The sequence below is a fragment of the Westerdykella ornata genome (genome assembly GCF_010094085.1).
Source record: "Westerdykella ornata strain CBS 379.55 unplaced genomic scaffold EI97scaffold_2, whole genome shotgun sequence".
In the NCBI taxonomy this organism is placed as follows: domain Eukaryota; kingdom Fungi; phylum Ascomycota; class Dothideomycetes; order Pleosporales; family Sporormiaceae; genus Westerdykella; species Westerdykella ornata.
The window spans coordinates 1,417,201-1,441,410 of NW_022986852.1; the positions used below are offsets into that span (position 1 = coordinate 1,417,201).

Consider the following 24,210-nt stretch of genomic DNA (forward strand, 5'->3'; position numbering starts at 1 on the left):
CTAGGCCCATTCCCTTTTTTTTTTTTTTTTTTTTTTTTTTTTTTTTTTTTTTTTCTTTTCCTTTGGATATTCTTAGGTTTTTAGGTGTTGGAGGGTCAGGCGTCGACATAGAAGGTAGCCCTAGAGGAAATCGATAGGCATTGTCCTGCACATGCTACGGTAGCTCCTTTTCACATCTAACTAAACACCATCCTGCGCTTCCTCCGTACTGCTCTTTTCTACACTGAATTGAACAGCGAGGAGGAGGAGCAGATATAAGAGACCTTGCCGTTAGCTTTATTCTGCCTCTATCTAGAGAGAGTACGTTTTGAAACAAAAACTCTACGCATAGTAATGCTAGTAGTTAGCTAATTACCTTGCGCCGGGTCACCAGTGGTTGACAGAATTCGTGCGCGCTCTCTGAGTGAGGTGTAGCTTATGTCAGCGCGCACAAATTCTGTCAACCACTGGTGGGGTTGGGAATGATACCTACAGAGGAAATGTTGGTTAAAGGGGGAAAGGGGTTGGTTGGTTAGACGGACGTGGAAAGCAGAAGTAGGCAATAGAATCTGTAGCAGAAGTGCAGCGGGAATGTCATCAACATGTATGTGTAGTCGGATGTAAGAAGGTGCAGCGCTGCAGTAGGGTACCTAACCTACACAAGGGTACCTAACCTGCGCAAGGTAATGTAGACTTTTATCTATGTGTGTAGCTTCTAAGTAATACATCACTACGTACACACACTGGAAGGGAAACGGATAAGAATAGGAACTTGAATGGAACCCGTTTCTCCGTTTTCTTCTAGACCGATAGTTTCCCTGTCTGCTAGCATGTCCGGCTTCTGCAGCTGCAGCTCAACTGTTGCGCATAAAGAGAGAGTCTTGTTCTGCGTTACAGATAGGTTGACCATTTGGCGCGTAGTTCACGTGTCAATTTAACGTCCACTGTCTCTTTTCACGTCCAACCGAACAACAAACACTCAGGTCGCAGGGTTATACCAAACGCGTCATTAGCTTGACAGATGCCTTCGTACAGGTATAAGAGCCTTGAAACGCCGTGCTCTAGTGGCCGAATTAGACTGTGACTAATTGAAATGGTTGAGATAGGTAATATAACTTGGAACAGTAGTACTGGGACTTGCTTTGTCGGGTGTGAAAGGAGGCGGTATAACACCGCCTGGGTACTCGTATATGGGGTTTTACATATAGATGGATAAATAGATGGATACAGTAGTTTGGCTATCCAGGTTGAATTGGTCCACGGTGTAGAATCGACATGGTCGAGCACCTCATCACACCTGTTACATTCCATCCAACCCGTCATCGTCCCCAAACCAGACTCACCTGCTCTTTCTTATTCAAAGACCCCAATCCTACCCCTAATAGTCCAACCGCAGTTCACCCACCTCCACCACCCTCCTGTCTCTCCTCACCCTCTCCCTCTCCTCCCTCTCGCATACCCACTCGGCCCACTCCTGCCCCCACTGCTCATTCCCCATCTCCACAACCTCGGCCTGCAACTCCCTATCCCTTTTCCACTCCCACTCGCGCCAAAAGCGCTCCTGCGTCCTCAACAACCCACTCACGCGCCTCGCCACAGCCCCGACAGGCGGTTTTCCTGCCGCGAGAGCGCGCCGGACCGCGCGGTTCGAGAAGCCGTCGTCGAGGACGAGCAGATAAATGGTGTGGCAGGCGTGGAGCCAGCGGAAGCCGTGCGCGAACGTGGAATGCTGCCTGAAGGTGTCGAGGGCGGAGACGGAGACGGCGAGGCGCGTGATGCGGCCGAGGATGTGGATGGGGATGAGGGTGTTTAGAGTGTTGAGGCGGTGGGTTTCGCTTGTGGGGGAGTAGGTGTGGTCGGTTTGGGGGATGGGAGTGGGGTAAGTGATACCGGCGTGGTTTTGACGGTTGTTGCTGGATGATGCCGATAACGAGGATGACGGAGACGGGGCGATGCGGAGGGGGCGAGGGCGTATGAGGAGTGGGTAGGCGTGATTTAGGCGTGGGCCGAAACGGCTGGATAGCCAGATGATGTCGAGGGCGAGATTGGCGTAGAAGCCTGGATACCAGCGCGTTTCTGCTTCTTCATACTTTTCTTCCGCTTCTCTTCCACTGTTACCGCCCTCCCCATATCTCTCTTCGTCTTGCTCAACAAGCCTCTTCGTGTCCTCATCGGCTTCCTCCGCCACCTCCCCGTTCGCCCTCTCCTCTATAGGCTCGTCCCCCATGCCCATCTCGTAACCCCAATCCTCCCAGTCGGATTCCCCATCAGCAGGCAGGAACCTCACCACCTCCCCTCCCCACACCCCCAAGCACACGCGCCTCGCCTCCCTACACGCATGAAACAAGCCCGGCAGTCTGGGATAATACCTAACCTTCGTAGTATTGGTATCAGAATCATAGTCATACAGTTCGATGAAGCGCGTCCTTGGAGGCGGGCAGGCGAGCGTGAAGATCCGAGTGCGTATGTGGCGAGGGAGGCGAGAAAATAGGGGAAACGAGGGACCTGATACGATGTCATCACCGACGGGCAGAGTAGGTCGTTGTGCCTGATGGGGCAGATATGAAGTGGTTTTGAGGCCGTTGGTAGCGACATTGAGTGGCTTGCGTGACGGTGGTTGTTGTTGATATGGAGGCCCAGGCGCTGGAAATCGAGAAAATGGCGAGGCGGCCGTGTTCAAATGGTACCCGTTGGTAACCCAGTCGTGTGCCCTGCATGATTCGTAGTTCTGAGGTTCAGCTGGGGGAGATGATGACGCCGCTGCGGACGGATTCCCAAACCGCCCTTTGCCCATTCCCAGACTCTGCTCATAAAGATTGTGTTGTTCTGCTGCGTGATGCTCCGGCACATGCACAAAGCTTCGTGGATCCCGAAGCTGGCCCATGATAGCAGCTGTACACCAGGTTCGAATAGCAAGCAATATCAATGACTGCAAAACCGGGTTGGGTTGCGAACAGAAAGTTGTGGTCAAGAAGATAATCTGCAACGAAAGAATGTAGATGAGAGCTAAATGAGAGATTCTGCGGACGGCCATGGCGTCTTGGTTGCCATGGTGCGGTGTAGCGACGGTGAAAGACCGAAGGGATTTCTGCGTCACCACCTGGCAGTGAAAGAGCGACGCGTTCGGCTGAGACAGAGAGGCCCAACTGGTTGAGACTGCTTTTTACCCAAGCCCAACGTGAGGTTCCGTCAAACGACGCTCTGGGTAATAAAGTACTGTTGAGTGTGTTGTCCCTGTTGTCTGTGCCCTCTCCTATGGCGACATGCCGGAGCAACGCTGAATATATGTCAGAGATTTGACGCTGAATGACAAAAGGAAAACTTCGCAAAAATAGAGAGTGCAGAATAGACAAAGCGCTGATTCCTCGTGCAAAATCATTATAATAATACTCCTGAGCCGCTATAGGGTAGCTACCGGTAGGGAAAATCAATGAAGAATGACCAGACCCGTCTATTCCAAAATAAACAACGCCGGTTAATGCTTAGCCGTGACCTTCTCGCCCGTCAACTTCTCGACGGCTTCCTTTGCGCTGCAAACAGTTAGTCGACATCAGAAATCACCGGAGGTTGAACATACACATCACCCAAAGCAACCATGCACACTGTCTGCCAAACGCCGAGCCCGATTCTAGGAGTGACGCCACGGTACAAACCCTTGATGCCGTTGTTCTGGTAGATGTACTTGAACGTCTTTCCGACGGTCAAGTTCTTGGGACGATTGGGGTCCTCCTTCTTGCTCTGCATCTCGACGCGGATCACCTCAATGGGCTGATTCCACGCAGACAAGCCACCACCGATGGTGGAGGCGAGGATCTTCTCCATGACGCCCAGTTTCTCGCCGTGCTCCTTGCCAGTGGCCTTGCGGATTCCGGTCTCGGCTATACGGGAGAGACCGAAACGAGAGCCCCAGTTGGTGACCTGGCGCACGGCGACGGCGTTGACACCGCGGTTGATGCCTCGGATGCCCTCCTTGCGCCAGATCTCCATGAAGGTCTCCATGGTGCCCGGGGGCTTCATACCGGCGGCAGCCACCTTGTGCTTTGTGATCTCGACCGTCTTCATGCAGGTGCAGAAGCCCATGGTAGCGTACGCCTGGGCGAGACCGCCTGTCATACCGCCCGAGATACCAGCAACGAAGTCGTTTGCACCGAAGGTCTTGGCATAGTACTCGGCTTCGGAGGCAACGAAGAGGAGGACGGCGCCCTTGGTCGAGGCTTCGATCCAGGCCCAAGGGATGAGGCCCTGGTAGACTGTTGACTTGTTAGCTCTCCCTTCTCAAGATGACGGTTGACGGGATTGAAGCGGTACAATGGCCTTGTCCCCACTGTCAAGGTGAAGAAGAGAAGTACTCACATCCGAGGATTCCACCACGGCTCCAAATTCTTGCAATGGCGCCCGCGAAGCCGTCGGCCCGGTTGGCAGCCATGGTGGTCTTGGTCACCTCCAATGGCTATGTATTGTCAGCATTGTGTGTATAATCGGTCCTGCCCGCAAGGTTGAGGTATACCTGGCCCAGAGTCGTCACCCTGTTGAAGCACATGTCAGCGCATTGTCCCCGCGCTTCCAAGACTCGGGAAGGGTACATACTCAAACAGATTCAAGCCGGCTCCGACTGTACGAGTCCCCTTGGTCAGCTTGCGATTCAGCAACGATTCCACTTCAGGCAGACTCACGCAGCAGATTGCTGAACTTGACGGGCTTCTTCTCCAGCTTGGGAGGAGCATCCTGGGGGATTCCGGCAATGGTGGTAGTAGGGGTGGACATCTGGGGATCAATTGTCACGGATAAGGGGCCCTGACCAAGGGAAGAGGGTGCGTCTTTCGCAAAGAGAGTGCTTGTTTGAATAGGAAGAAGGGAGAGGGAGCGGCGCGGAGGGAGGAGCACCACCAGCTCTTAAACAAAAGTTCCCGGGGTGGCTGAAGCTCTGGGCAGAGATTGGGAGAATCCGGTATCGCTCGGGACCGGGGGGAGGGGGGAAGCTGGAGCGAAAGAGGTGCGCTAGGCGGACTTGGGCAATTCACCTTGTTGGGGATTGTTTGCGAGGGGTGCTTGGCCCGAGCGGCTGCCAGTCTGGAATCCGATGGCCTCTCAACGAGCTGAGTAGAGAGGGAGAGGGAGAGAGGCACGAGCAAGAATAGAAGCTGAAGAAGCAAAACTCACAATAATAGTGATGGGGAGAGGAAGCGGCTGAAGAGGTCTGAGAGACAAGGTTACTATAGTAGATAGCTGGCCAAGGTTGTGCAGGTGGGCTGTTCACAGTTCAACGGCTCTACCGAGGCACGGCCTCCCGCTGCCTCGTCCTTCATGAACTCCTTCCTCAACCCTTTGGACGCGCCACGGCTCCCCAACGGGATCCATATGGGCAGTCGGTGAATTGCACGTGATGAACCTGTACCACCATCAATGATCCGGCTTATCAGGGCCCGGAGTATTACTCCATCTCTCCGAATTCCGACCCTGCGTACCAAACCCTCCGAACTGACATGGCCCAAGGGAGTCGTCAACAAGACAGTATTGGATTGCTAGTCATACACCGGCTGCAAAGCCCAATTCGAAACCATGCTAAACACCCAAACGGCCCAATCTTACATCCCTAGTTGAATTCGTACATTACAAAAATCTTGCTTGCTTCCCAAACGCTTTTCCGCTGCTCTATCCATCTGCTCCTCCGCTCTTGCACTCCCTTACAAAGTAGCATTGACAAGCTTCGCGTACATCTCCGTGCTGAACGACTTGGGTCGCTCGATCGGCGCGCCCACCGCACGGTCTATGATGAGCTGCGGAAGGACTCCGAGAGCGCGCGACACGCCGAACAGGACCGTGTAGTAGTTCTGCTCCGTGAGGCCATAGTACTGCAGCAGGACACCCGAGTGCGCATCGACGTTGGGGTACGGGTTCTTGGTCTTGCCGTGCTCCGTGAGGACGCCGGGCGCAATCTTGTAGACCTGGCTAACCAGCTTGAACATGGGGTCGTCGGGCAGGTGCTTCTGAGCAAACTCGCGCTGGGAGACATAGCGGGGGTCCGTCTTGCGGAGCACGGCGTGGCCGTATCCGGGAACGACCTGGCCGGCCTTGAGCGTCGACCACAGGTAGTCCCTGATGGCCTCGTCGCTGAGGTCGTTGCCAATGGCCTTCTTCATCTTCTGGAGCCAGATGAGCACCTCCTGGTTGGCCCTGCAACTAGTTAGCAATCCTGTGCTTCCGCGTTGCGGTCGACTTACAATCCGTGAAGAGGACCAGCAAGACCGTTGAGGCCGGCAGCCAACGAGAGGTAGGGGGAGCTGAGAGCGCTGCCGACCAGGTGGGTGGTGTGGGCGCTGACGTTGCCACCCTCGTGGTCGGAGTGGATGGTGAGATACAAGCGCATCAGCTCGACAAAGTCCTTGTTATCAGCGAAGCCGAGCTGGTTGGCCAGGTTGTAGCCGTAGTCCTTGTCCTTCTCAACGGGAGCGACCTTGCCATCCTTGTAGACGTTGCGGTAGATCTTAGCGGCGATGGTGGGCAGCTTAGCAATGAGGTCCATGGAGTCCTCAAACGTGTGCTCCCAGTACTGGGACTTGGGCATTCCCTTAGCATAGGCCTTTGCGAAGTTGGACTCGCGCTCCAGAGCAGTGACGGCAATGGAGAACTGAGCCATGGGGTGCAGGTCGCTGGGGCAGCGGTCGATCAACTCCTCGACGAACTTGGGCACGTCGGAGCGGGCAGCCCACTCGGCGGAGAGGTCACGGACCTGCTGCTCCGTGGGGACCTCGCCCGTCAAGAGGAGCCAGAAGAGACCTTCAGGGAGGGGCTCCTCGCCACCGGGAGCCTTGGGGAGAACCTGCTGGCACTCGGGGATCTAGACACTGTCAGTGTGCTGTCCTCATGGCAGATGTTCCCATGTGCATACCGTCTTGCCGCGAAAGCGGATACCCTCCTCGGAGTCGAGGACGGAGCCCTACGAGACGGTCAGCTATCAAGTGCGTATGCGTTGAAATGCAGCAACCAACCTCCCACACGAGCGACTTGATGCCACGAGCACCGCCATAGATCTGGTCGAGAGTGACCTCTTGAACGACCTCGCTGCCGTACTCCCTGTGGTGCTAGGTCAATGATGCTGCGAGGACGACGGAGTGCGAGGGGGACAGCAGGCGTACTTTCGCAGCTTCTTGATCTTCTCGATCTCGCCGGGAATCTTAGCGGCGAAGGTCTCCTTCAATGACTGCAATTGATGCTGTTAGCCGTCGTCACCTCGGCCCCGGGAAGACGTATGGCGCACCGTGGTCTTGCCGGCAGAGTAGCAACGGAAGCCCTTGTAGGCGGCGGTGCGCAGGGGAGCGGTGCGCAGGATGCTGGCTCCTAATCTGAGAGAAGAGGCCATTGTGCTGATTGTGATGAAGCAGCAGCTGGGAATTGATGGAGGAGGGGGAGAGTGGTGGGGGGATGAGGCGGGTGTGCGGAGAGAGAAGAGGAGAAGTCGGGTCGGGTGGGTGAGGGAAAAAAATGTCCGCGCTGGAGCTCCTGCCAGGACCACACATCACCGAGCTGAGTGCGGAGCATGGACCAACGTCATTCTGAGCCCTCGGAGGAAGCCACGGCCCAATAATAAAGTGAGGCTCTTCCACAGGAGCGCCATGTTCCTTTTGTCGGCTGTTGTCGGATAGGTTGGTGATAAGACTGAGCCACTCCCGCGAGGAAAAAAAAAGGTTGACGCTGTGTCTTTGTTCAGCTGGCAGAGAGTTGTTGTGTTTATTATCCTGTGTTTATTTTGTCCGGCGCGTTTGCGCAGCTTCAACGGAGCCTCCGAGTTACCTAGGTAGTAGCTATGTGGATGCCCGATTTTGCCCATGTCGACATTTTCAACTGTTATTATCTACAAAAGTAGCTGTGCACACGCAATAATGAAACTCACTCTCACTCGTTGACAAAACCAACAAATACCGCAATAATCGCTTCACTGTGTTGGGCACGGCCTGCACGTGACTTGTGAACTGTAGCTTAGTAAGCACCCGAGGGCCAAGCTTTTTCTGCGACGCCCGAGGGAAGTCGTTCACCCTCAACCACATCTCCTGCTGGTTTCCGCTCCCTTTCTCTCCCGTCCAACTAGGGCGATCTATCCCAGGAACAACGTCGTAGACTCTCAGCGCCAGTACTTACTTTCCACCGCCTACTGCTCTGATACACCGTAACACTTGGAAGGGCGACCTGCTTTTCCCATCCTGGGTCGCGCCTGTAGGTCTTTTAAAAGCATCCGAAGGCGCAAGAACTTCGACACTACACCACAATTCCAACCGCGCCGGCCTCGCAACCCTTTCTCCTACCTCCTTTGGCTTCTGCGCTTAACCTGGTAGATCAGTCTCTGCTGCGTGCTCTTACTCTCACCAGTCTTCCCATCTCAGCGCGTTATCCCTCCTCATCTAAACGGAATCCGAGAAGATAGGTCCGCACCCAAGGACACTGACCTTCAGTAAATTTGACCGTACCATGGCCGCCATGGAAGAACTGGGCACATTGCTGCAGTCTCTGCAAGCGCTCAAGCCTCCCGGAGTTACCAAAAGCAAGATTGATGCCATCACTGCGAAATGTGTAGAGAATGTTCAGGTATGCTGCCAGGAAGAATGCACACGATCATTCATCGCTTTGCGCAACCACTAATCGTCCTCATGTCCATAGTCCGACTCCACAATCGTCCAGAAGATCGTCCAGCAATATCACAACAGCCCCGTCACACACAAGTTAGGCGTAGTATACGTTCTAGATTCTGTCACTCGACAATGGGTAGAGAAGGCAAAGGCAGCGGGACAGGCCATCATCAAGAATGCCGCACCGGGCACTTTCGCTTCAGGTGTACAGAAGGTGACAGACGTGCTTCCTACACTGATGTCGGATCTTATACAGACTGCACCAGACAACCAGAAAGAGAAGATCTCGAAACTGTTGGACATCTGGGAACGCGGGCAGACGTTTCCTCTCAACATGCTTGCCGACTTCAAGCAGCAGTTGAGCGCTTCGCAGAACAGTAAGGCTATCCCTTTCGACTATTCCTCCCTTGCTATGCGCATGTGTACTGATGCTCCGGCTAGAAACCTATACGCCTCCCGGTAGCCCTCCCAAGGGCCTACTCAACCCCTTTGGACCCAGAAATCAAGCTAACCCACAGGCTGCAGCCCCTCCTGCTCCTGCTCCTGCTCCTGCGCCAGCTGCTGCGGATCCCGGCGCGCTTCTTGCTGCTCTTGCAAAGATGGGTCAGATTCCCAACACTAACCCTCCCCCAGCAGCACCAGCAATGCCAGCAGTGCCAACAATGCCAACAATGCCAGTCGTGCCAGCGGTGCCACAAGTGCCCGCTCCACCACCAATGCAATTCCCTCAAAATGTAGCAGCGCCTCTCCCTGGATTCATCCCCCCTCCACCCGTCCCGGCGACCGGACAGACGTTCCCTCCTGCGCCGGCTGGCGGTAATGATATGATGCAGCAGCTCTTGGGCGCCATTGCAACTGGCCTGATCCCTCCTGACAAGGTTATGGATGTCCTTGCTGCTCTTGCACGGGCACAGCAGCCGGGCGCAGCCCCTCTCTTCCCGCCTCCTCCACAGCCTCCAGTCGCAGCAAATCCACCTGCTGTCCCGCAGAGCGGTCCTCAGCTAGATCGATATGCACAGAACGATAGTAGATTCAGGGACCGTAGTCGGTCGCCTGATTTCAGTCGCCGTGGTCAATCTCCTGATCGTAGGTCACCACCTCATCGTCGCGATAGCCCCACATATGGAGTGTATGATCCCAATGCACGTAACGATGAGAACGGCCAGAACGGTAATGGACGTGAACGTGGGCGTGGGAGGGGCAAGAACAAAGGACGGGGCCGCGATGAGTATCGCCAACGCACACCACCTGGGCAGCGTCGACAGCCCAGCCCACCCCGTAATGGTCAGCAACGCTTCCTTGAATGGGACAACACCTTGCCGCGTGACCACATCCGAGTCCTTAGTCGGACTCTGTTCGTAGGCGGTGCTGGTGGCACAGAGGCGGAGATCCGCAATATCTTCAGTCGTTTTGGAAAGGTTCAGACTTGTATTGTCAACTTGAACAAGCGACATGCTTTTGTAAAAATGGTTACTCGACGCGATGCCGTCGCCGCCAAAGAGGGCATGGATAAGGTCCAGGATCCAGCTACGTTGTCAAAAGCCCGGCAGGTAGGGAGTACAAAAATACCACACACACAAACACACATACTGACTCGCTGTAGACGCGTTGGGGCGTAGGCTTCGGTCCGCGAGACTGCAGCGACTACACCACTGGCATCAGCGTTATACCCATCTCCCGTCTGACTGAAGCTGACCTCAAGTGGGTCGTGACTGCCGAGTATGGGGGCACTGGCGGTCGTCCTCTAGAGGGCGGCATGGTGATTGAGGAGCCTGACATCGAGATTGGAGCTGGTGTCTCCTCTAAGGGTAAGTCTTGCAGATATTCGGGTATTCGGGCCCTTCGATTCTAACAGGTTTGTAGCTATCAGCCGACGCGTTCCTCCGGAGCCAGAGCGACGTGGCGGCCACGGTCACGGTGCTCGTGGCGGCGGGACGGGTTTCGACCACGGTCGGTTCCGCAAACAACCACAGCAGGCCCAAGGTGCTGGAGGTGGTGGTCATGAAGCTCGCCACATCTCTCCTAGACCCGAGCCTTCCGTTGCTGTTCCTCCCGCTGTCCCCGGCTTCGGCTTCCAGCTTCCGGGTTTCCAGATGTAGCCCATGCTTGCTTGCTTCTTCGTAGCGTGCATGATGACGACCATACCCATTCCACTGCCTTCAATCAGCCAGTGTTTCTGACTCACAGTGGCTTTTGCCATCGGGAGGAAAAGTGCAGGTGTCCACTTCCTTGTACCTGTCTTCTACCAGTACTTCATCGTTTCAGGGGAGCTTGCGGGCGGTTTTCTGATGACTCCTGCATTGCAAGGCGTTTGGTTCCTTTCATACCCGTGGAGGGCATCCCTGGATATCACACCAGGTTCTGGTGGCATGAACGACATTGGCTCTCATGTACAGTAGCATGTGTGGGGTCGATCACCCAGACAGTAGTACTCTTCCATGGTCTTTAGGCCATGTGCTATAATAATTCGGGATTTTTCTTTCCATCTTTGGTTCAACTGCTCCCATGGATTTCGTGAAGCCCATTCCGTCTACCAGACAGTAACGGATTTACTTAACACTGTGTGCAGGCAGATATAATTTTCTATTAAAGTTTCTCTATTCTCGGTATATGTTTCATCCTGATCTATCCCCTTATCCTTATGCTTCTCATGAAAACGCTCATTGCCATTCAAATGTCTCAAAGCCGGCGAGATGATGTACGTCTTCACCACCAGCTCCATGCATAAATCAGAAAATGCGCCCATCTTAAATCCATGCATATGCAATCGCCTTAAAGGCCACATCTTCCGGTATTGCCCCTCACTCCTTACACTGCACGCTCTCCTGCTCGACCTCATCCTCCGGCTCCAACCCGACCCCTTCCCACGTCAAGTTAAACCTACCCTCGACAATCCTATACCCCTTCAACGCAGCCACTACCTCCTCGGCCGTCTTCGCCTCGACCACAATCCCCGCATTACTCTCCCTCAAGAACCCACTCTTGACCGCATTCCTTATCCACTCAATCAACCCATTCCAATACCCCTCGACATTATATATCACAACAGGGCGATCATGGATCCCCAACTGATTCCACGTCGTCACCTCCATCAACTCCTCCATAGTCCCATACCCCCCACTCAGCGCGACGAACCCGCTCCCGGGGCCCCCAGCAATGACCTCGCGCGCCATCATCTGCTTCCGCGTATGCATATCCTTGACGACGGTGGTGCGGCCGAAGACGGCTTCGTCGATGCGGTGGCCCCGGTCGTCGCATGGGTCGTGCGATTGCTCGTATTTTACAAGGGGAGAGGGGATGATGCCGTGGACGGAGGAGGGGCCGGAGAGCGAGACGAGGGTGCGGGCGACTTCGCCCATGAGGCCGACGGTGCCGCCGCCGTAGACGAGGCGCGCGTTTAGGGCATGCAGGGCGTGGGCGAGGGAGCGGGCGGCTTCGAGGTGGATCGGTGAGGTGCCGGAGGAGGCGCCGCAGCTGGGGGTGGGGTTAGTAGGTGCGGTTTAGAGCAGAGGAGAGGAAGAGTGGGAGAGGAGGTAGGGCACGTACAAAACGCAGACGACGGGTTGTTGGGATTTTGTTTCGTTGTCGGTCGTCATGGTGGGGGGTTTGTTACAGAGTATGCTCAAGGAAAGTAGAGTTATGTACGGAGTAATTGTTGAAGGTGGGCGGAGAGAGAAGTTTGAGAACAACTGAAGCCCAGAAGAGTGAAGGCTAAAGAATGAAAATTGAGGAATTGCGAGGAAGAAAAGGCGCTCGTCGTTGTTAGATGTATAACCAGTCCGACACGTCAACGTGGATTCACTGATTGGCTCTACAAAGAAGTTTACTAGGTAGGGCTGGTCCACGTACGTATCTTGGCCGGAGTGAACATCCAAAGGACGATGATGCACGGACCCAAGGACATGGATGTCTGGTTGATGCCCCTCGTGGTGGTGTGGCGTCCACGGGTGGCGCATTGACGCTAATCCTGAAGGAGATGCTGGGCCAAATATCGCAAGTGCAATTGCTGAAGGAGCCTGACAACAACCACTTGCGGCCCATCGCGAGTTTTCATTCTCTAGCAGCCTATCCGACTTGTCAAGATGCCGGAGGCACGACAGGAAGAGGACCAGGGCGGAAAGAGCGTGAGTGAACATGTCTCCTTCCCCTCATAGGGGCTCCACATATGGTCACCGCGAACTTCACCAAAACTAACGCCGTGTCTCGCAGATTGTCCGGACCCTCGTTCAAAGCGTCGGCATATTCTTCCTCATCCAATTTGCCTCGAAGCAACTCTTCCCCGCAGCGCAGAATGTTCAATCCGCAAAAGGAGGCTCCGCCGTCGCTGGCACGCCGGGCAAAGTCAACATCCCCGCCTACGCCGACCGCCCGCATCAGCTCAATGCAGATGCCGCGTGGAATCCGATACCGCAGATGATTGCGCCCATGTGGCCTGTAGGAACCGAGGTGGATATCTCCATGTACATCTCGCCGTCGCTCATCATGCCTGCCCTTAAATCGATGCCAAAGGAGTCGCTGTTGATTGAGGAGAAGAACTTCAGGTTCGGGGAATACAAGGAGAATCGGATTGTTGAGACCGAGTTCAAGGTGCCGAGTGCGGTTCAACGCAACGCTACACTGTTCGCGCATTTTTACGTCGGCCAGAGCGGCAGTGTGTTGGATCCCACGGCCCCGGGTTATAACCCTTCCCAGGCGTATCGTGTAGTTCGACCCCTGACGCGATTCATGCCCAAAAAGAAGATTGCAAAGACGAGGAACCTGCTGTCGGATATGCCGGAGCGGGATGTAGAGACCGAAGAGGAGAAGAATGCGCCCAAGGTCATTGCTTCGTACTACCATCCCAACTTCACGCTTTCCATGATTCCGGATACCGGCGTGGTCAATTATCCGTCTATGCACCCTGGACCGAGGAGTTTCTTCCAGCTTGAGCAGACTGGTGCCAGGGATGCGACGGGTCAGAATGGATGGTATTATCCCGTCCTGTTCCCGAATACGTTCTGGCAGCTCAGAAAGGATATGATTGAGTTGAATGAGACGGTCAAGACGCTCCCGCTCAATGTGAAGCTTAACAATCTGGCGAACTGGAAGTTCAACCTGTACGCATCCATGGAGGAGAACCTGCGTGCGCAGGCTGCGGCGCACGCAGCTGGCCAGTCCACACCTACGGGTAGCGATGGCTCTGAGATGGAGATGTTCAAGGAGATCCTCATTGACAGCAACTCTTACCTCTTGGCTCTTACGGGGGTTGTTTCTGTCCTGCATATGATCTTTGAGATGCTCGCGTTCAAGAACGACGTGGCCCATTGGCGCAAGAAGAAGGATAACGTTGGCACGTCTGTCCGCACCATTCTGTCCAATGTGGTCATGCAGACCATCATCTTCCTGTATCTGATGGACAACAACGAGAACACATCCTGGATGATATTGTTTGGTCAGGGCATGAGCATCGCCATCGAAGCCTGGAAAGTCACCAAGACTGTCAACGTCCGTCTTCGACCCACCGCGCCTGGCTCGTTCCTTCCGTACGCCATCGTCTTCGAGGACAAGCACGTGCTTTCAGAGACAGAGAAGAAGACGGAGGAGTACGACCAGATTGCCTTCAAATATCTCTACATGGTCGCCATCCCTCTCCTTCTGGCATATGCCGTCTACTCGCTCATGTACGAGACCCACAAGAGCTGGTACTCATTTATCATCACCACGCTCGTCGGCTCCGTCTACGCCTACGGCTTCCTCATGATGGTACCTTCGCTCTACATCAACTACCGTCTCAAGTCTGTTGCGCACATGCCCGGCCGCGCCATGACGTACAAGTTCCTCAACACCTTCATCGATGATTTGTTCGCCTTCACCATCAAGATGCCCACGCTGCATCGCCTGGCCACGCTGAGAGACGATGTCATTTTCTTCATCTACCTGTATCAGACTTGGATCTACAAGGTGGATTACTCGCGTGTGAATGAGTTTGGCCAGGGCGGCGATGAGGAAGAGGAGGAGGAGAAGAAGGCGAATAAGCCGCTTAGGGCGCCCGCGGGGGCGGATAAGGGGCTGAAGGTTCCAGATCAGGAGAAGGTCAAGGAGGTGGAGGCGGCGAAGGCGACGGGGTCGCAGAGGAAGGGGGGTGCGAGTAAGAGGAAGTAAAAGGGTTGGGTAAGGGAGAATGTGTCTTCATTTAGTGGCATAGATGAATGCATGGTCATCGTAGAGATTGTTACTGTATGGCGGATATATATGAATTATGCGATACTTTTGGAATTCGAAAGCTATCAATCTCGGACACGTGAATGACCATGTGCAATTCTCTTCCAGTTTTATAAGACTGGCTGAGTACGTTGGGTAGCTTGTCGTTTATCTGGTCCCGCTTGGCGGTGGTTGACGAATTAGGACTAGCGTCGCAGTCTCGCTTGCGCTCCCACATCCGCCAAAATCACTACCAACACCTGAACTTTTCGCATCCACGACACGACCGACCTCCTCTCGACAACCTCGACGCAGCAGCCGCCAACCAACATGTCGTCGCCCGCGCTTAACAAGATCGCCCCTAACAGCCCGTCGAGGCAGAACCCCTCCGAGATCGAGACGAGCATCGCGAATGCTCTCTACGATCTCGAGAGCAACATCCCCGACATGAAGAGCTCGCTGCGCCCTCTTCAGTTCGTCTCCGCTCGTGAGGTAAGATAGTCACAGCACCTCCGGCATCCAAACTCCTCTCCCGATGGGTTCTTCGACGCTCTCGAATCGCAATCGAAGCCGTTGAACAAATATACACTGTGGAATATCGAAGAGGCGGTGGGCACTGGGCAGCTTCGAACAGAACGCTGACACCAGGACTCTTAGATCGAGGTCGGCCACGGCAGGAAGGCCATTGTCATCTTCGTCCCTGTCCCTCTCCTTCAGGGCTGGCACAAGTCTCAGCAGCGGTATGTTGGTGGGAAGTGCCTCTATGGGTTGTCGTGCTAATTGGACCAGCCTCACCCGCGAGCTTGAGAAGAAGTTCTCGGACCGCCACGTCCTGATCGTTGCCTCCCGCCGCATCCTTCCCCGCCCCAAGCGCTCCAACCGCTCGCGCACCTCCCAGACCCAGAAGCGTCCCCGCTCACGCACCCTCACCGCGGTCCACGACGCCATCCTCACCGACCTCGTCTACCCCGTTGAGATTGTTGGCAAGCGCCTAAGGACTCGCGAGGACGGCAGCAAGGTCCTCAAGGTCATCCTCGACGAGAAGGAGCGCGGCGGTGTTGACTACAGGCTCGATACCTACTCGGAGGTCTACAAGCGCCTTACCGGCAAGGGCGTCCACTTTGAGTTCCCCCAGAGCTCTGCTTCCGACTACTAGACGGCTGGCTGCTCATATTACGTGGTTTCGGGAGTTCAAATCGGCTTCGGGTCATGCATGCATGCATCATGTCGGGGTTATCATGTAACTGACAGGCTTAAAAATGACGTTTGGGCCCGTTGGAGGCTCGGTGATACCAATTGATTTTTTTCCATTTCATTTTTGTGATGTTTAAAGAGCTCCCCTCTCCCCTCCTATTCCCCGGTCCCACTGATTCGTCTTCGCAAACAGCCGCTGCAAATGCAATGGCCCAACTGCAGCTACTCTTGCCTATCCAGCTCCGGATAGTGTCTATAAACACCATTGCCATATGGCAGTCGCCTCTCGCTCTCCAGATACAACTTGACACCCTTCTCCTCCTTGACGCTGTTGTAGAAGGTGCCAAAGAGCAGTTCAAACTCCTTCTCCCTCGCCGCCATCTCCTTGGGAAACGCATACTTGAGGCCATCCAGCACCTGCCACAGCGTCGTGTCCGCGTACGACAGCTTGTTACCCACGAGGTACTTTCCCTTGCCCTTGTCAAAGTTGCCCTGCAAGACACGATCGAAGAAGGAGAAGAACTTCGGGATACGCTTCTCCCTGAAATCCTTGCTCCTCCTCAGGGCCTCCTGCTTCTGCTCCTCGTAGTAGAAGTTGACGGAGATGGGGTGGTGGGAATCGTGGGCCTCATCATTGAGGTCGAGGGCGGTGAGGGCGAGGCTGTGGACGTGGTACTTCTGGGCCTCGGAGCCGTCGCCGGCGAAGTGGTGGTGGGCGCCCAGGTAGGCGAGGATGGCGGGCGTCTGGCTGATGGTCAGGTTCTCGGTGGGGACGCGCACGATGGGCGGGGCAAAGGCGATGGGGTCCGAGGGACCGCTCGGGACGGGCGCGTGCGTCGCCTTGGGGTCAATGTGCGCCAGCAGCTTGTCGTAGCCGCCTACTTCGGTGTTGGTCACGTCCGTGTAGGGGATGCCTTTGGCTTCGAAGGCGAGGCGGATGAATTCGCCGCGCCCGGGGAAGTCGGGCCAGTAGAGGAGTTCGTGGACCGGGTGGAAGGATTCGCGGCGCGTGTGGGCGTATTTGGGGGGTGGGGAGGAGGGGTGGTGTTGTGGGTTGGTCGTCATGGTGGTGGTTGTTCGGGTGGGTGGGCTGGGGGTAGGTTGGGGGGTTAGCAGTGTATTCTGAGTCCTCGGTGGTGTGCAATGGTGGAACTGTGAGGATGAGGAGAAGAAGGAAGTTAATAAAGCGGAATTAGGACAACGAGGAAGGTAGGGGTTACGCGTGTGATTTATAAGATCGCGGAATTGAGTAGTAGCAGCAGTTTCATACCTTGCCCGGGTAGGCAAGCTGCCGCTGAGCTGTTGGGGAGCTCTCGTATTCGAAGGACATTGGACGAGAAAATTGACAAACTTACAGCTGTTCGCGTGTTGAGCGTTTGACTAGAGGCAAACCTCCGAGTGTTGGACGCAATTGTAGTTGCCTTAGTCGGAAGCAAGCACGTCGACATTCACCGATTGACATCAATCAGTTGTCTCGTATCCGCGATATGGCATGTTAGGTGTTGGAACCCCGCATCCTGGAGGGTTGATGTCATGTATTCTTTGAACGTCATTGTCTCGTGTTGGTACGCTCTCGGGTGGAGCGCCAACCAGTGAATGGGCGAGGCGTATGTGGGCGTTTAGAAAGAAACCATCGGGATGAATGGCTTTCCTGGTGGAACATGGTCTTGTTTGTGAGGTTCAGCTGAAGTGCGCCTGCAGCGCCAGATCACCCTGCAGTTTCACTGTCGCGTTGAGGAGGCGTAGAGTCCAAAGAAGACGATTGGCCGTTGTTATATCTTGCTTCTGTTTCAGGACAGCTCGAACAGAACACTTGATTGAGTTTCCAGACTGTCTTTCTGTTAGGTTAGTAAACATTGGGTTTCTAATATCTAACGACTGTGATTTTCCAAATCAGGATTAGCGGCAGCGCTAAGGACGCGGGATAGCTTTGGAGTCCTTCCAAGTCGTCGCTCCACTATAAAGTCGCGTCTCCCCATCGACCTCAACGTCACATCCTCAAACACTACCCCCCTCTTGCAACCAGGTTTCCTTGCATGTACTGTGAGGCCCCCAGCAATATGACCATGGCGAATGGGATCGATACAGACGATTATGAGTCTAAGCTCGGCAGCTTCAATGAGGTCTTTGTTGTACGCATAGGCGCCGACTGGCCAACCCACGGTTTGCGTGATTTTTCTAGGCTAACACAGGGAAGGATCTTATCAAAAAGTATAAGGCGCTTCAGGAGGACTATCGGGAACTTAGTATCGATCATAAGAACGAACGGAGAATGCGTCGTCAGTACCAGGAGGAAGTCGAGAAGAGCCTCGATGCGCGGGACCGTTTGATCAGCCTTCAGGTGGGGTTTCAGCTTGCACAGCTCGGTTGGCCTGAGTACCTGGAAAACTAACCACCCTCACAGGAGGATAGTGCATTCGTGCTAGGCTTAATTGATGGAGATGGTGTTTATGTAAGCCTCCTGTTGCCACTCGACGGCTACATCTGCTCACCAGGAACCAGTTCCAAGACACGTTTCTGAAGGCTCAAAGTGGTTCCGAGGCAGCCTCGAAGCTGCAGGCTGCCATTCGAGACCACGTCTCTTCGCTTTACCCTAAGTCGAGCCATTGGCGGATCATGGTCAACATTTATGTCAGCCTGGATAAGATGGGCCAGAAGCTGGCTCAGGTCGGGCTCCTGAATAACCAGCAGGAATTCCGCCTCTTCGCCCAAGACTTCAATGTCAACCAACCTTTGTTTAGTATTATCGATGTCGGTTACGGCAAGGAGCGTGCGGATTTCAAGATCAATGGTAGGCCTAACCGCACTATTCCTCATTCTTGATTTGACGAAGAGTTCGCAGAAATGCTCCGCACTTTTAGTGAAAACCCAACCTGCAAGCACATCATCTTCGGAGGTTGCCATGACGCCGGATATCTCAACACTCTCGGACAGTACAAACACCACAAGGAAAAGGCTGCTAAATTAACCCTCCTGCACGCTACGTCCCCTTACCCGGGATTCTTGGACCTTCCATTTAACACGGTCCGCTTCGACGATGTCTTCAGAACGCAGCCACTACCTGAAAGTGGCCGGCCGGCGAACCCGCCGTCTCAGGCTATGCCGGAGCGGACATTGTCCCTGTCAGAGGACCGTAAGCCAGCTGCAGCGCCGTCTCCCGTCTCCACTCCGGCGCCCGCGGAGTCAACCTGGAGGAGCGTAGCGAAGTCATCAGGACCGATCAACGGAATCATTGATGTCACGCCATATAAATTGCCTAAGAAGCGGGTTATCTATCTTAATAAGGAGAAGCACCGACTCGACGAAAAACTCCCCGCTTTGGATCCTAAAGCTACACAGGCCATTGACAAACGTATGAAGGAGGTCAGTCATGCATTGTCTTACACTGTCGATATGCAAACGGTTGAAGTAAAGACCTACTAACCTGTCGCACAGGGCGGAAGTAACCTCTGCAACCAATGGCATCTCAATAACCACCAATGCCCCAACGGAGACTTCTGTCGCTTCCAGCACGGTCCTCCCCTCACGGCTGGGGAGACGATTGCTTTGCAGCTCAAGGCAAGGAATATTCCCTGTCGCGATCCCTACTGCACAAATGTCTTTTGCTGTAAGTCCTCGCTCCGATCTATTCCCCAATTACTTCGTCTGGGTTGCGGCTGACAGATTGCGCGTGTGTAGATTTGGGACATCAGTGCGCTTGGGAACGTGACCAGGGCTATTGTACCTTCAAGGACCGATGCAACTTTGTTGATACTCATGGCATGGATAAAGTAAGCCGTTGTATCGTGTATAGCGAGTCGTATGCTGATCGTAGTACAGACAAAGTTCTATAAGATGGATGAGGATGGAAAGTGGATGATGGTGTAGGAGTTTATCATCTTCTATCCAAGCCGCTACGTACGGATGAGAAGGGCACATGCTTTTCCTCCTCCTTTGCTGTTCTATTTGATTTTTTCCGCGGGTGAGAATGAGTGGACGAAAAGTTGGTGATTTGATGTTTCTTTGGTAGGTTTGTTTGAAAGAATGGCAGCTAAGAATATGCTTAACTACTGGATATCAATTATCTATGTCTTTTACTAGATATTTGTTACAGGCCCGTGTTGAAGTGAATGCTATCGTGGCATGTTTTTAGGGTTCTATGATGTTTCTAGAGGCTAGGGCTTGGTAGGTATAACTAGGGTTTGCGAAGGATCTGGCTTGGTAGTCTCCATGGGTCTCCATGGGTTCTTATATCTAAACTGGCTGATTCTGTGTATATAGGGGGTGTTATCTCCATTACCCGTAGGGTAGTATATGCAACAAGGCGATTGCTCCCCTGCAATCTCTTATCGGTCATTTCACACATATCGCTATCTCATTTTTTGTTTACTTGTCATACACTCCCATGAACAGACAGGGGAATTCTCGATATCACGCCGTCCGAGCGATTTCAGGCTGTTCCCAAGAGCGAGGCTTGGTCTCTAAGAGCGTTTCACTCTCTGCTTGCAGGTAAAATCCAACAGTGTGGTCGGCACAAGCTTGCAGCGGCACCATACAAGTTATCATTGGCTGGCCCCGGCCCCCCAAATTTGATATGTAAGTTGTGCAACCAGGTGAAACCAACAGCAATGCCGTGTCGACTGGAACATAGCGCACGCAACAGCACACGAGGGACACGGAGTAGCAAGCGCCTTGAAATCGTCAAGCTCGTGATGGGCGCTTATGCTGGATGATAGGGTAGAATGACTCCTGTTGCTTAAATAGTCTCTGTGTGCTCTTGATGCATGGGGGTGTGGCTCAGCCCCGGTTTGCGTTTCAAGTGGGAGCTTCGGCGCAGAGTAGTCCACGATTTATGTTTCCTGCTGTGCTTTAAGATCGTTAGGTATCCTCTTGAGAGCAGCAATTCCATATCATGATGAACGAGGCTACTGGTCTGATCGAGGTATATAGAGGTCAGAATCCTCTCGTCGAGTAAGCGAGTTCACAAGTGGATGCTGTACCAAGCTGATTTTTCGAAGCATAGTAGCCGTTCACGGGCTCAACGGACACCCTTTCAAGACATGGACTACGGACAAAACGAAGAAATGCTGGCTTAAAGATGCGGATCTTCTTCCATACAACCTTAAGGAAGCACGCATCTTGACTTACGGATACCATGCGACTGTCGCTGCCTTGTTTGGCAAAACATCCTCAGATCGGATATTACAACATGCGCAGACCCTCGTCGCAGAGTTGGTTGCGGATCGGGAGGTGAGATTTCTGGACCCTGGATAGGAAAAGTATTGAGTTAAGAACAGTTCGAAAATGCGTCGCAGCGACCGATTATATTTATATGTCATTCACTCGGTGGCATAATAGTAAAACGGGTATGGATATACGCTCAAGAGCCCACACACTTGGCCTTCCCACATTTGACCTATTTGCAGGCTCTTGCATACTCATCAAGTAGAACGAGCAAGCTAGTTCAGCATCTCCACTCGATTTTCGTTTCCACCTACGGCATACTTTTCCTAGGCACACCCCACAACGGGAGTAGCAAGGCGCGCCTAGCATCAACCGGCAGTCGAATGGTCAATGCCTTGACGCCCTCCAAAGTGGTCGACACGGATAGCCAGCTTGCCGATGCGTTGCTGGAAGGATCGGAGACATTGCAGAATATCACAGACATGTTCGCACCTTTGATGAAGAATTTCCGCATCTACTTCTTCTGGGAGCAGGAGAAAACGGACCTTGGAACTACGCTGGCTTATGTATGGAACCGTTTCTCTTGATCTCGAGCAAGATTTTTGGGCTAACCTGTCGAGCTGTAGATTGTAGAAGAGAATTCGGCCGCTCCAATCTTGGATAACACGGAACGGGCAGGACTTCCGTATGGGCACCGTGACATGGTGAAATTTGAGAGCCGGAGCTCGCCGGGTTACCGACTCGTTGTAGCGGCACTAATGCGGTATTCAAAGGAGGCTGCAGAGATGATCTCCATGCGATGGGTTCAAGCGACGGAAATGCTGAGTTCGAAACGTCGGAATGAAGCCGCGGAGTTGGTGCAGGAATGATGAATAGGATAGAGCCACCCTCCACCCGAGGTGAAAAATTGTCTGGGGGATTGAATAGCGGGTGTTAGAAGGCGAAGCAGGTCAGACCGGACGATAGCTCGTAAGATGGTAGGCTCTGTAGCTAAGATCCCTCTCAGCTAGTTCTCTCTGCTGCATCCTCCCAGCTCAAAATATGTCGTCTATTAGAGCTTAATGACTATTCGATATCGACCTTGCAGCCCTCTGTGATTGATATTACTAGCGTTGCCGTTTGTTTCTCAACGCCCACCAACTCTACAACCTCCCCTTCTGGAAGCTTGATGGTTTGGAATCTCTGGAGGAGCCGTACGACAGTGTACGCAGCTTCCGTGAGAGCAAAGTCCACTAACAGAAGGTATATTCAATCAGCATGAGTGCGACCTACGTCATCGGGGAGAGAAATGGTACTCACTTCCAAGGCAAATGCGTGGGCCACCGTGAAAAGGAAGGTAACCCCATTTTGCGTTCGTGGGGTTGTGCTGTAAAGGCATGTCTTCGTCCCATCTCTCCGGTCGGAATAGTTCAGCATCCATGCCATAAAGATCAGGGCGTCTGTGCATGGAATATACACTGAAGGCCACAGCACTGCCTTTGGGGATAAGAACTGGAGACTTGCGGTCTGGCCCGCCACCTGTCGGGAGCATCGTAGTCCTCACTGTCGTACGCGTATTGACAGGAACAGACGGGTAAAGTCGTAATGCTAGCCAGGTTAGCTTGGAGATGGGAATAATAAGAGGGGTTCGGAGGAACTGACTCTCCCTGAGAACATTCTGAAGATATCGCATGTTTCTGAGAACATCTCGACTTAGACTCGAACCTGGCACGCATGTGGATGCGATTTCCGCGCGCAGTTTCTCCAAGACTTTCGGATGGCGAACGAGCAAAAAGCTGACGAGATTAGAGAGCGGATCTGTATTTATTGCAGACGCTGACTTACAATGTCCACGAGAGAAGGCATGCGGTTGTGTCTCTTCCTGCCGTTAGAAGGTTGATAATCTGGCCTCTGAGCGCAGTTCGATCTTTTGTCCTTTTCGCGACGGTATCTAGGAAAACATATCTTCCCGAGTCACTACTTTCAGTTCTGTTCGACGAGAGATTACGGTCAATGATTTGGTCTGCAAACTTGTGCACGTCCTGGCAGGCTTGTCGAAACTCTGGTGGATTGATAAACCAGTAGAGGTCGAGGAGTCGAAAGCGTTTCGTGACCCATTGCTGAGCAGTGTTGAAGGACGTTGCGAATGTTCGCTCTCCAACAGCTTCGGGCGTAATCAGGCTGCGCACTGATTCTCCAAACAGAAACGCCGTGGTTGTGTCCAACGTCAGGCGGAAGAACAAGGGCTGAAGATCTACAGTGCCTTTACTTTCTTGGATGATTTGGATCAGGTCGTCTACAGCAGGTCGGAAGAGCTCCAAGTTTTCGTATTGTTTGTGTTGGAGCTGGGGTCGCAGCATATCCCTGGACTGTTTCCAGGCAGCGCCCTCCTGCGTAAATATGCCGTCGCCAAACATTGGATATGTGATATCTCGTCGCGGCCCCATGCCAAAGTCTCGAATCAAGTCAGCTCTTATGTAGTATGTATCTGTAGGCTCTTCTCAACCTTTGAAACTTGTGGAAAGGATAGCCTCCATATTGGCCGGCTCTATGGTGCCATATGCCTTGGTCCCGAGAAACTTTTGCTCTAGCGTACTGCCTGTCTGGCGGAAATGAAACAGAAATAGTTCCATTAACCGTGATTCAGCATCGGCTCGAAAGATCTGTTCGAGGCGGTCAACCCCGAATGGCCTCTGATTCTGCAGTCTCGGAGCGGGAAGACAGCCATGGTGCCGACCAAAAGCTTCATCTGCCTGTGTTTTGGTCAGCGGCATGCCTGGAATTGGGTACTTCAATGGGCTTACCAGTCGTTCACGACGACGGGTTATATAGCGTGTGGAAATCCATATTATCAGAATGAGGCCAACCAAAGGAAGAAGTGCCTGCGTCATGATTTCTAATGACCGTCAGGGGAAGGAAAGAGCCAAGTAGCTGCCAGTTAGTTCGATGCGCAGGAATAGTGAATGTGTCACGTCGATTTCTCAATCATGTAAAATTGCGCGCGCCGCTTCGCGACAGACGAAAGGGGCTCTGAAAACCCAGTGGAAGTGGCGTAAGCAGCTGCTGCGAAAGCGGGACAAATGCATGTAGATAT

The 24,210-nt window shown here is 53.6% G+C and overlaps 11 protein-coding genes across 11 annotated transcripts; 5 read left to right on the forward strand and 6 right to left on the reverse strand.

Annotated features, from left to right (window-relative positions):
* Positions 1-1,357: 1,357 nt before the first annotated feature.
* On the reverse strand, positions 1,358-3,013 carry EI97DRAFT_439415 (uncharacterized protein; the record flags this gene model as incomplete). The annotated part of the gene is made up of 1 exon (XM_033799555.1): positions 1,358-3,013. One exon carries the CDS (start codon positions 3,011-3,013, stop codon positions 1,358-1,360), a length of 1,656 nt encoding a protein of 551 aa, XP_033657928.1.
* Positions 3,014-3,454: 441 nt separating this feature from the next.
* EI97DRAFT_455289 (mitochondrial carrier) lies at positions 3,455-4,743 on the reverse strand (the record flags this gene model as incomplete). The annotated part of the gene is made up of 6 exons (XM_033800631.1): positions 3,455-3,509; positions 3,557-4,229; positions 4,333-4,429; positions 4,487-4,505; positions 4,567-4,591; positions 4,653-4,743. The coding sequence occupies 6 exons, from the start codon at positions 4,741-4,743 to the stop codon at positions 3,455-3,457; spliced, it is 960 nt and encodes a 319-aa protein (XP_033657929.1).
* Positions 4,744-5,176: 433 nt separating this feature from the next.
* Positions 5,177-7,381, reverse strand: EI97DRAFT_430129 (citrate synthase mitochondrial precursor). The gene is made up of 6 exons (XM_033797602.1): positions 7,238-7,381; positions 7,116-7,180; positions 6,969-7,053; positions 6,869-6,916; positions 6,201-6,817; positions 5,177-6,153 (listed from the first exon to the last, which is right to left on the reverse strand). Exons 1-6 carry the CDS (start codon positions 7,337-7,339, stop codon positions 5,664-5,666), a joined length of 1,407 nt encoding a protein of 468 aa, XP_033657930.1. The 5' UTR covers positions 7,340-7,381; the 3' UTR covers positions 5,177-5,663.
* A 638-nt stretch (positions 7,382-8,019) lies between these two features.
* On the forward strand, positions 8,020-11,072 carry EI97DRAFT_430130 (uncharacterized protein). Its single transcript, XM_033797603.1, has 5 exons — positions 8,020-8,559; positions 8,632-8,977; positions 9,042-10,150; positions 10,204-10,408; positions 10,464-11,072. The coding sequence occupies exons 1-5, from the start codon at positions 8,443-8,445 to the stop codon at positions 10,697-10,699; spliced, it is 2,013 nt and encodes a 670-aa protein (XP_033657931.1). The 5' UTR covers positions 8,020-8,442; the 3' UTR covers positions 10,700-11,072.
* A 93-nt stretch (positions 11,073-11,165) lies between these two features.
* On the reverse strand, positions 11,166-12,464 carry EI97DRAFT_411651 (uncharacterized protein). Its single transcript, XM_033796737.1, has 2 exons — positions 12,147-12,464; positions 11,166-12,074 (listed from the first exon to the last, which is right to left on the reverse strand). Exons 1-2 carry the CDS (start codon positions 12,194-12,196, stop codon positions 11,402-11,404), a joined length of 723 nt encoding a protein of 240 aa, XP_033657932.1. The 5' UTR covers positions 12,197-12,464; the 3' UTR covers positions 11,166-11,401.
* A 156-nt stretch (positions 12,465-12,620) lies between these two features.
* EI97DRAFT_430132 (cleft lip and palate transmembrane 1) lies at positions 12,621-14,860 on the forward strand. Its single transcript, XM_033797604.1, has 2 exons — positions 12,621-12,724; positions 12,810-14,860. The coding sequence occupies exons 1-2, from the start codon at positions 12,683-12,685 to the stop codon at positions 14,739-14,741; spliced, it is 1,974 nt and encodes a 657-aa protein (XP_033657933.1). The 5' UTR covers positions 12,621-12,682; the 3' UTR covers positions 14,742-14,860.
* Positions 14,861-15,073: 213 nt separating this feature from the next.
* EI97DRAFT_391506 (ribosomal protein S7e) lies at positions 15,074-16,082 on the forward strand. The gene is made up of 3 exons (XM_033796242.1): positions 15,074-15,272; positions 15,438-15,520; positions 15,570-16,082. The coding sequence occupies exons 1-3, from the start codon at positions 15,111-15,113 to the stop codon at positions 15,934-15,936; spliced, it is 612 nt and encodes a 203-aa protein (XP_033657934.1). The 5' UTR covers positions 15,074-15,110; the 3' UTR covers positions 15,937-16,082.
* Positions 15,733-17,803, reverse strand: EI97DRAFT_464362 (uncharacterized protein). Its single transcript, XM_033801414.1, has 2 exons — positions 17,330-17,803; positions 15,733-17,064 (listed from the first exon to the last, which is right to left on the reverse strand). The coding sequence occupies exons 1-2, from the start codon at positions 17,434-17,436 to the stop codon at positions 16,197-16,199; spliced, it is 975 nt and encodes a 324-aa protein (XP_033657935.1). The 5' UTR covers positions 17,437-17,803; the 3' UTR covers positions 15,733-16,196.
* A 141-nt stretch (positions 17,804-17,944) lies between these two features.
* EI97DRAFT_464363 (uncharacterized protein) lies at positions 17,945-20,158 on the forward strand. The gene is made up of 8 exons (XM_033801415.1): positions 17,945-18,106; positions 18,172-18,315; positions 18,379-18,426; positions 18,477-18,765; positions 18,817-19,337; positions 19,410-19,581; positions 19,653-19,744; positions 19,794-20,158. Exons 1-8 carry the CDS (start codon positions 18,011-18,013, stop codon positions 19,839-19,841), a joined length of 1,410 nt encoding a protein of 469 aa, XP_033657936.1. The 5' UTR covers positions 17,945-18,010; the 3' UTR covers positions 19,842-20,158.
* A 248-nt stretch (positions 20,159-20,406) lies between these two features.
* EI97DRAFT_411668 (ribonuclease-like protein p/mrp subunit) lies at positions 20,407-22,006 on the forward strand (the record flags this gene model as incomplete). The annotated part of the gene is made up of 5 exons (XM_033796738.1): positions 20,407-20,924; positions 20,972-21,203; positions 21,251-21,319; positions 21,380-21,703; positions 21,764-22,006. The coding sequence occupies exons 1-5, from the start codon at positions 20,866-20,868 to the stop codon at positions 22,004-22,006; spliced, it is 927 nt and encodes a 308-aa protein (XP_033657937.1). The 5' UTR covers positions 20,407-20,865.
* Positions 22,007-22,104: 98 nt separating this feature from the next.
* EI97DRAFT_122280 (cytochrome P450 alkane hydroxylase) lies at positions 22,105-24,172 on the reverse strand. The gene is made up of 6 exons (XM_033793038.1): positions 23,921-24,172; positions 23,623-23,869; positions 22,962-23,571; positions 22,779-22,912; positions 22,437-22,724; positions 22,105-22,369 (listed from the first exon to the last, which is right to left on the reverse strand). Exons 1-6 carry the CDS (start codon positions 24,005-24,007, stop codon positions 22,203-22,205), a joined length of 1,533 nt encoding a protein of 510 aa, XP_033657938.1. The 5' UTR covers positions 24,008-24,172; the 3' UTR covers positions 22,105-22,202.
* Between the last annotated feature and the right edge of the window lie 38 nt (positions 24,173-24,210).

Excerpts from the sequence above, each read along its gene's own strand:
- EI97DRAFT_430129 (XM_033797602.1), bottom strand. The coding sequence starts at position 7,339 with ATGGCCTCTTCTCTCAGATTAGGAGCCAGCATCCTGCGCACCGCTCCC. Across the intron at positions 7,181-7,237 it reads ACTCTGCCGGCAAGACCACG|TCATTGAAGGAGACCTTCGC; the intron begins GTGCGCCATACG and ends CATCAATTGCAG. Across the intron at positions 7,054-7,115 it reads AAGATCAAGAAGCTGCGAAA|GGAGTACGGCAGCGAGGTCG; the intron begins GTACGCCTGCTG and ends CTAGCACCACAG.
- EI97DRAFT_430130 (XM_033797603.1), top strand. The coding sequence starts at position 8,443 with ATGGCCGCCATGGAAGAACTGGGCACATTGCTGCAGTCTCTGCAAGCG. Across the intron at positions 8,560-8,631 it reads AATGTGTAGAGAATGTTCAG|TCCGACTCCACAATCGTCCA; the intron begins GTATGCTGCCAG and ends TCATGTCCATAG. Across the intron at positions 10,409-10,463 it reads AGCTGGTGTCTCCTCTAAGG|CTATCAGCCGACGCGTTCCT; the intron begins GTAAGTCTTGCA and ends ACAGGTTTGTAG.
- EI97DRAFT_411651 (XM_033796737.1), bottom strand. The coding sequence starts at position 12,196 with ATGACGACCGACAACGAAACAAAATCCCAACAACCCGTCGTCTGCGTT. Across the intron at positions 12,075-12,146 it reads CAACCCGTCGTCTGCGTTTT|CTGCGGCGCCTCCTCCGGCA; the intron begins GTACGTGCCCTA and ends CCCCACCCCCAG.
- EI97DRAFT_430132 (XM_033797604.1), top strand. The coding sequence starts at position 12,683 with ATGCCGGAGGCACGACAGGAAGAGGACCAGGGCGGAAAGAGC. Across the intron at positions 12,725-12,809 it reads AGGACCAGGGCGGAAAGAGC|ATTGTCCGGACCCTCGTTCA; the intron begins GTGAGTGAACAT and ends CGTGTCTCGCAG.
- EI97DRAFT_391506 (XM_033796242.1), top strand. The coding sequence starts at position 15,111 with ATGTCGTCGCCCGCGCTTAACAAGATCGCCCCTAACAGCCCGTCGAGG. Across the intron at positions 15,273-15,437 it reads AGTTCGTCTCCGCTCGTGAG|ATCGAGGTCGGCCACGGCAG; the intron begins GTAAGATAGTCA and ends CAGGACTCTTAG. Across the intron at positions 15,521-15,569 it reads TGGCACAAGTCTCAGCAGCG|CCTCACCCGCGAGCTTGAGA; the intron begins GTATGTTGGTGG and ends TAATTGGACCAG.
- EI97DRAFT_464362 (XM_033801414.1), bottom strand. The coding sequence starts at position 17,436 with ATGTCAATCGGTGAATGTCGACGTGCTTGCTTCCGACTAAGGCAACTA. Across the intron at positions 17,065-17,329 it reads CGCTCAACACGCGAACAGCT|CCCACCCACCCGAACAACCA; the intron begins GTAAGTTTGTCA and ends ACCTACCCCCAG.
- EI97DRAFT_464363 (XM_033801415.1), top strand. The coding sequence starts at position 18,011 with ATGTACTGTGAGGCCCCCAGCAATATGACCATGGCGAATGGGATCGAT. Across the intron at positions 18,766-18,816 it reads TGCGGATTTCAAGATCAATG|AAATGCTCCGCACTTTTAGT; the intron begins GTAGGCCTAACC and ends AAGAGTTCGCAG. Across the intron at positions 19,582-19,652 it reads CTGCACAAATGTCTTTTGCT|ATTTGGGACATCAGTGCGCT; the intron begins GTAAGTCCTCGC and ends GCGCGTGTGTAG.
- EI97DRAFT_122280 (XM_033793038.1), bottom strand. The coding sequence starts at position 24,007 with ATGACGCAGGCACTTCTTCCTTTGGTTGGCCTCATTCTGATAATATGG. Across the intron at positions 22,913-22,961 it reads TGCCTTCTCTCGTGGACATT|CTTTTTGCTCGTTCGCCATC; the intron begins GTAAGTCAGCGT and ends TAATCTCGTCAG. Across the intron at positions 22,725-22,778 it reads TCAGAATGTTCTCAGGGAGA|CATTACGACTTTACCCGTCT; the intron begins GTCAGTTCCTCC and ends TAACCTGGCTAG.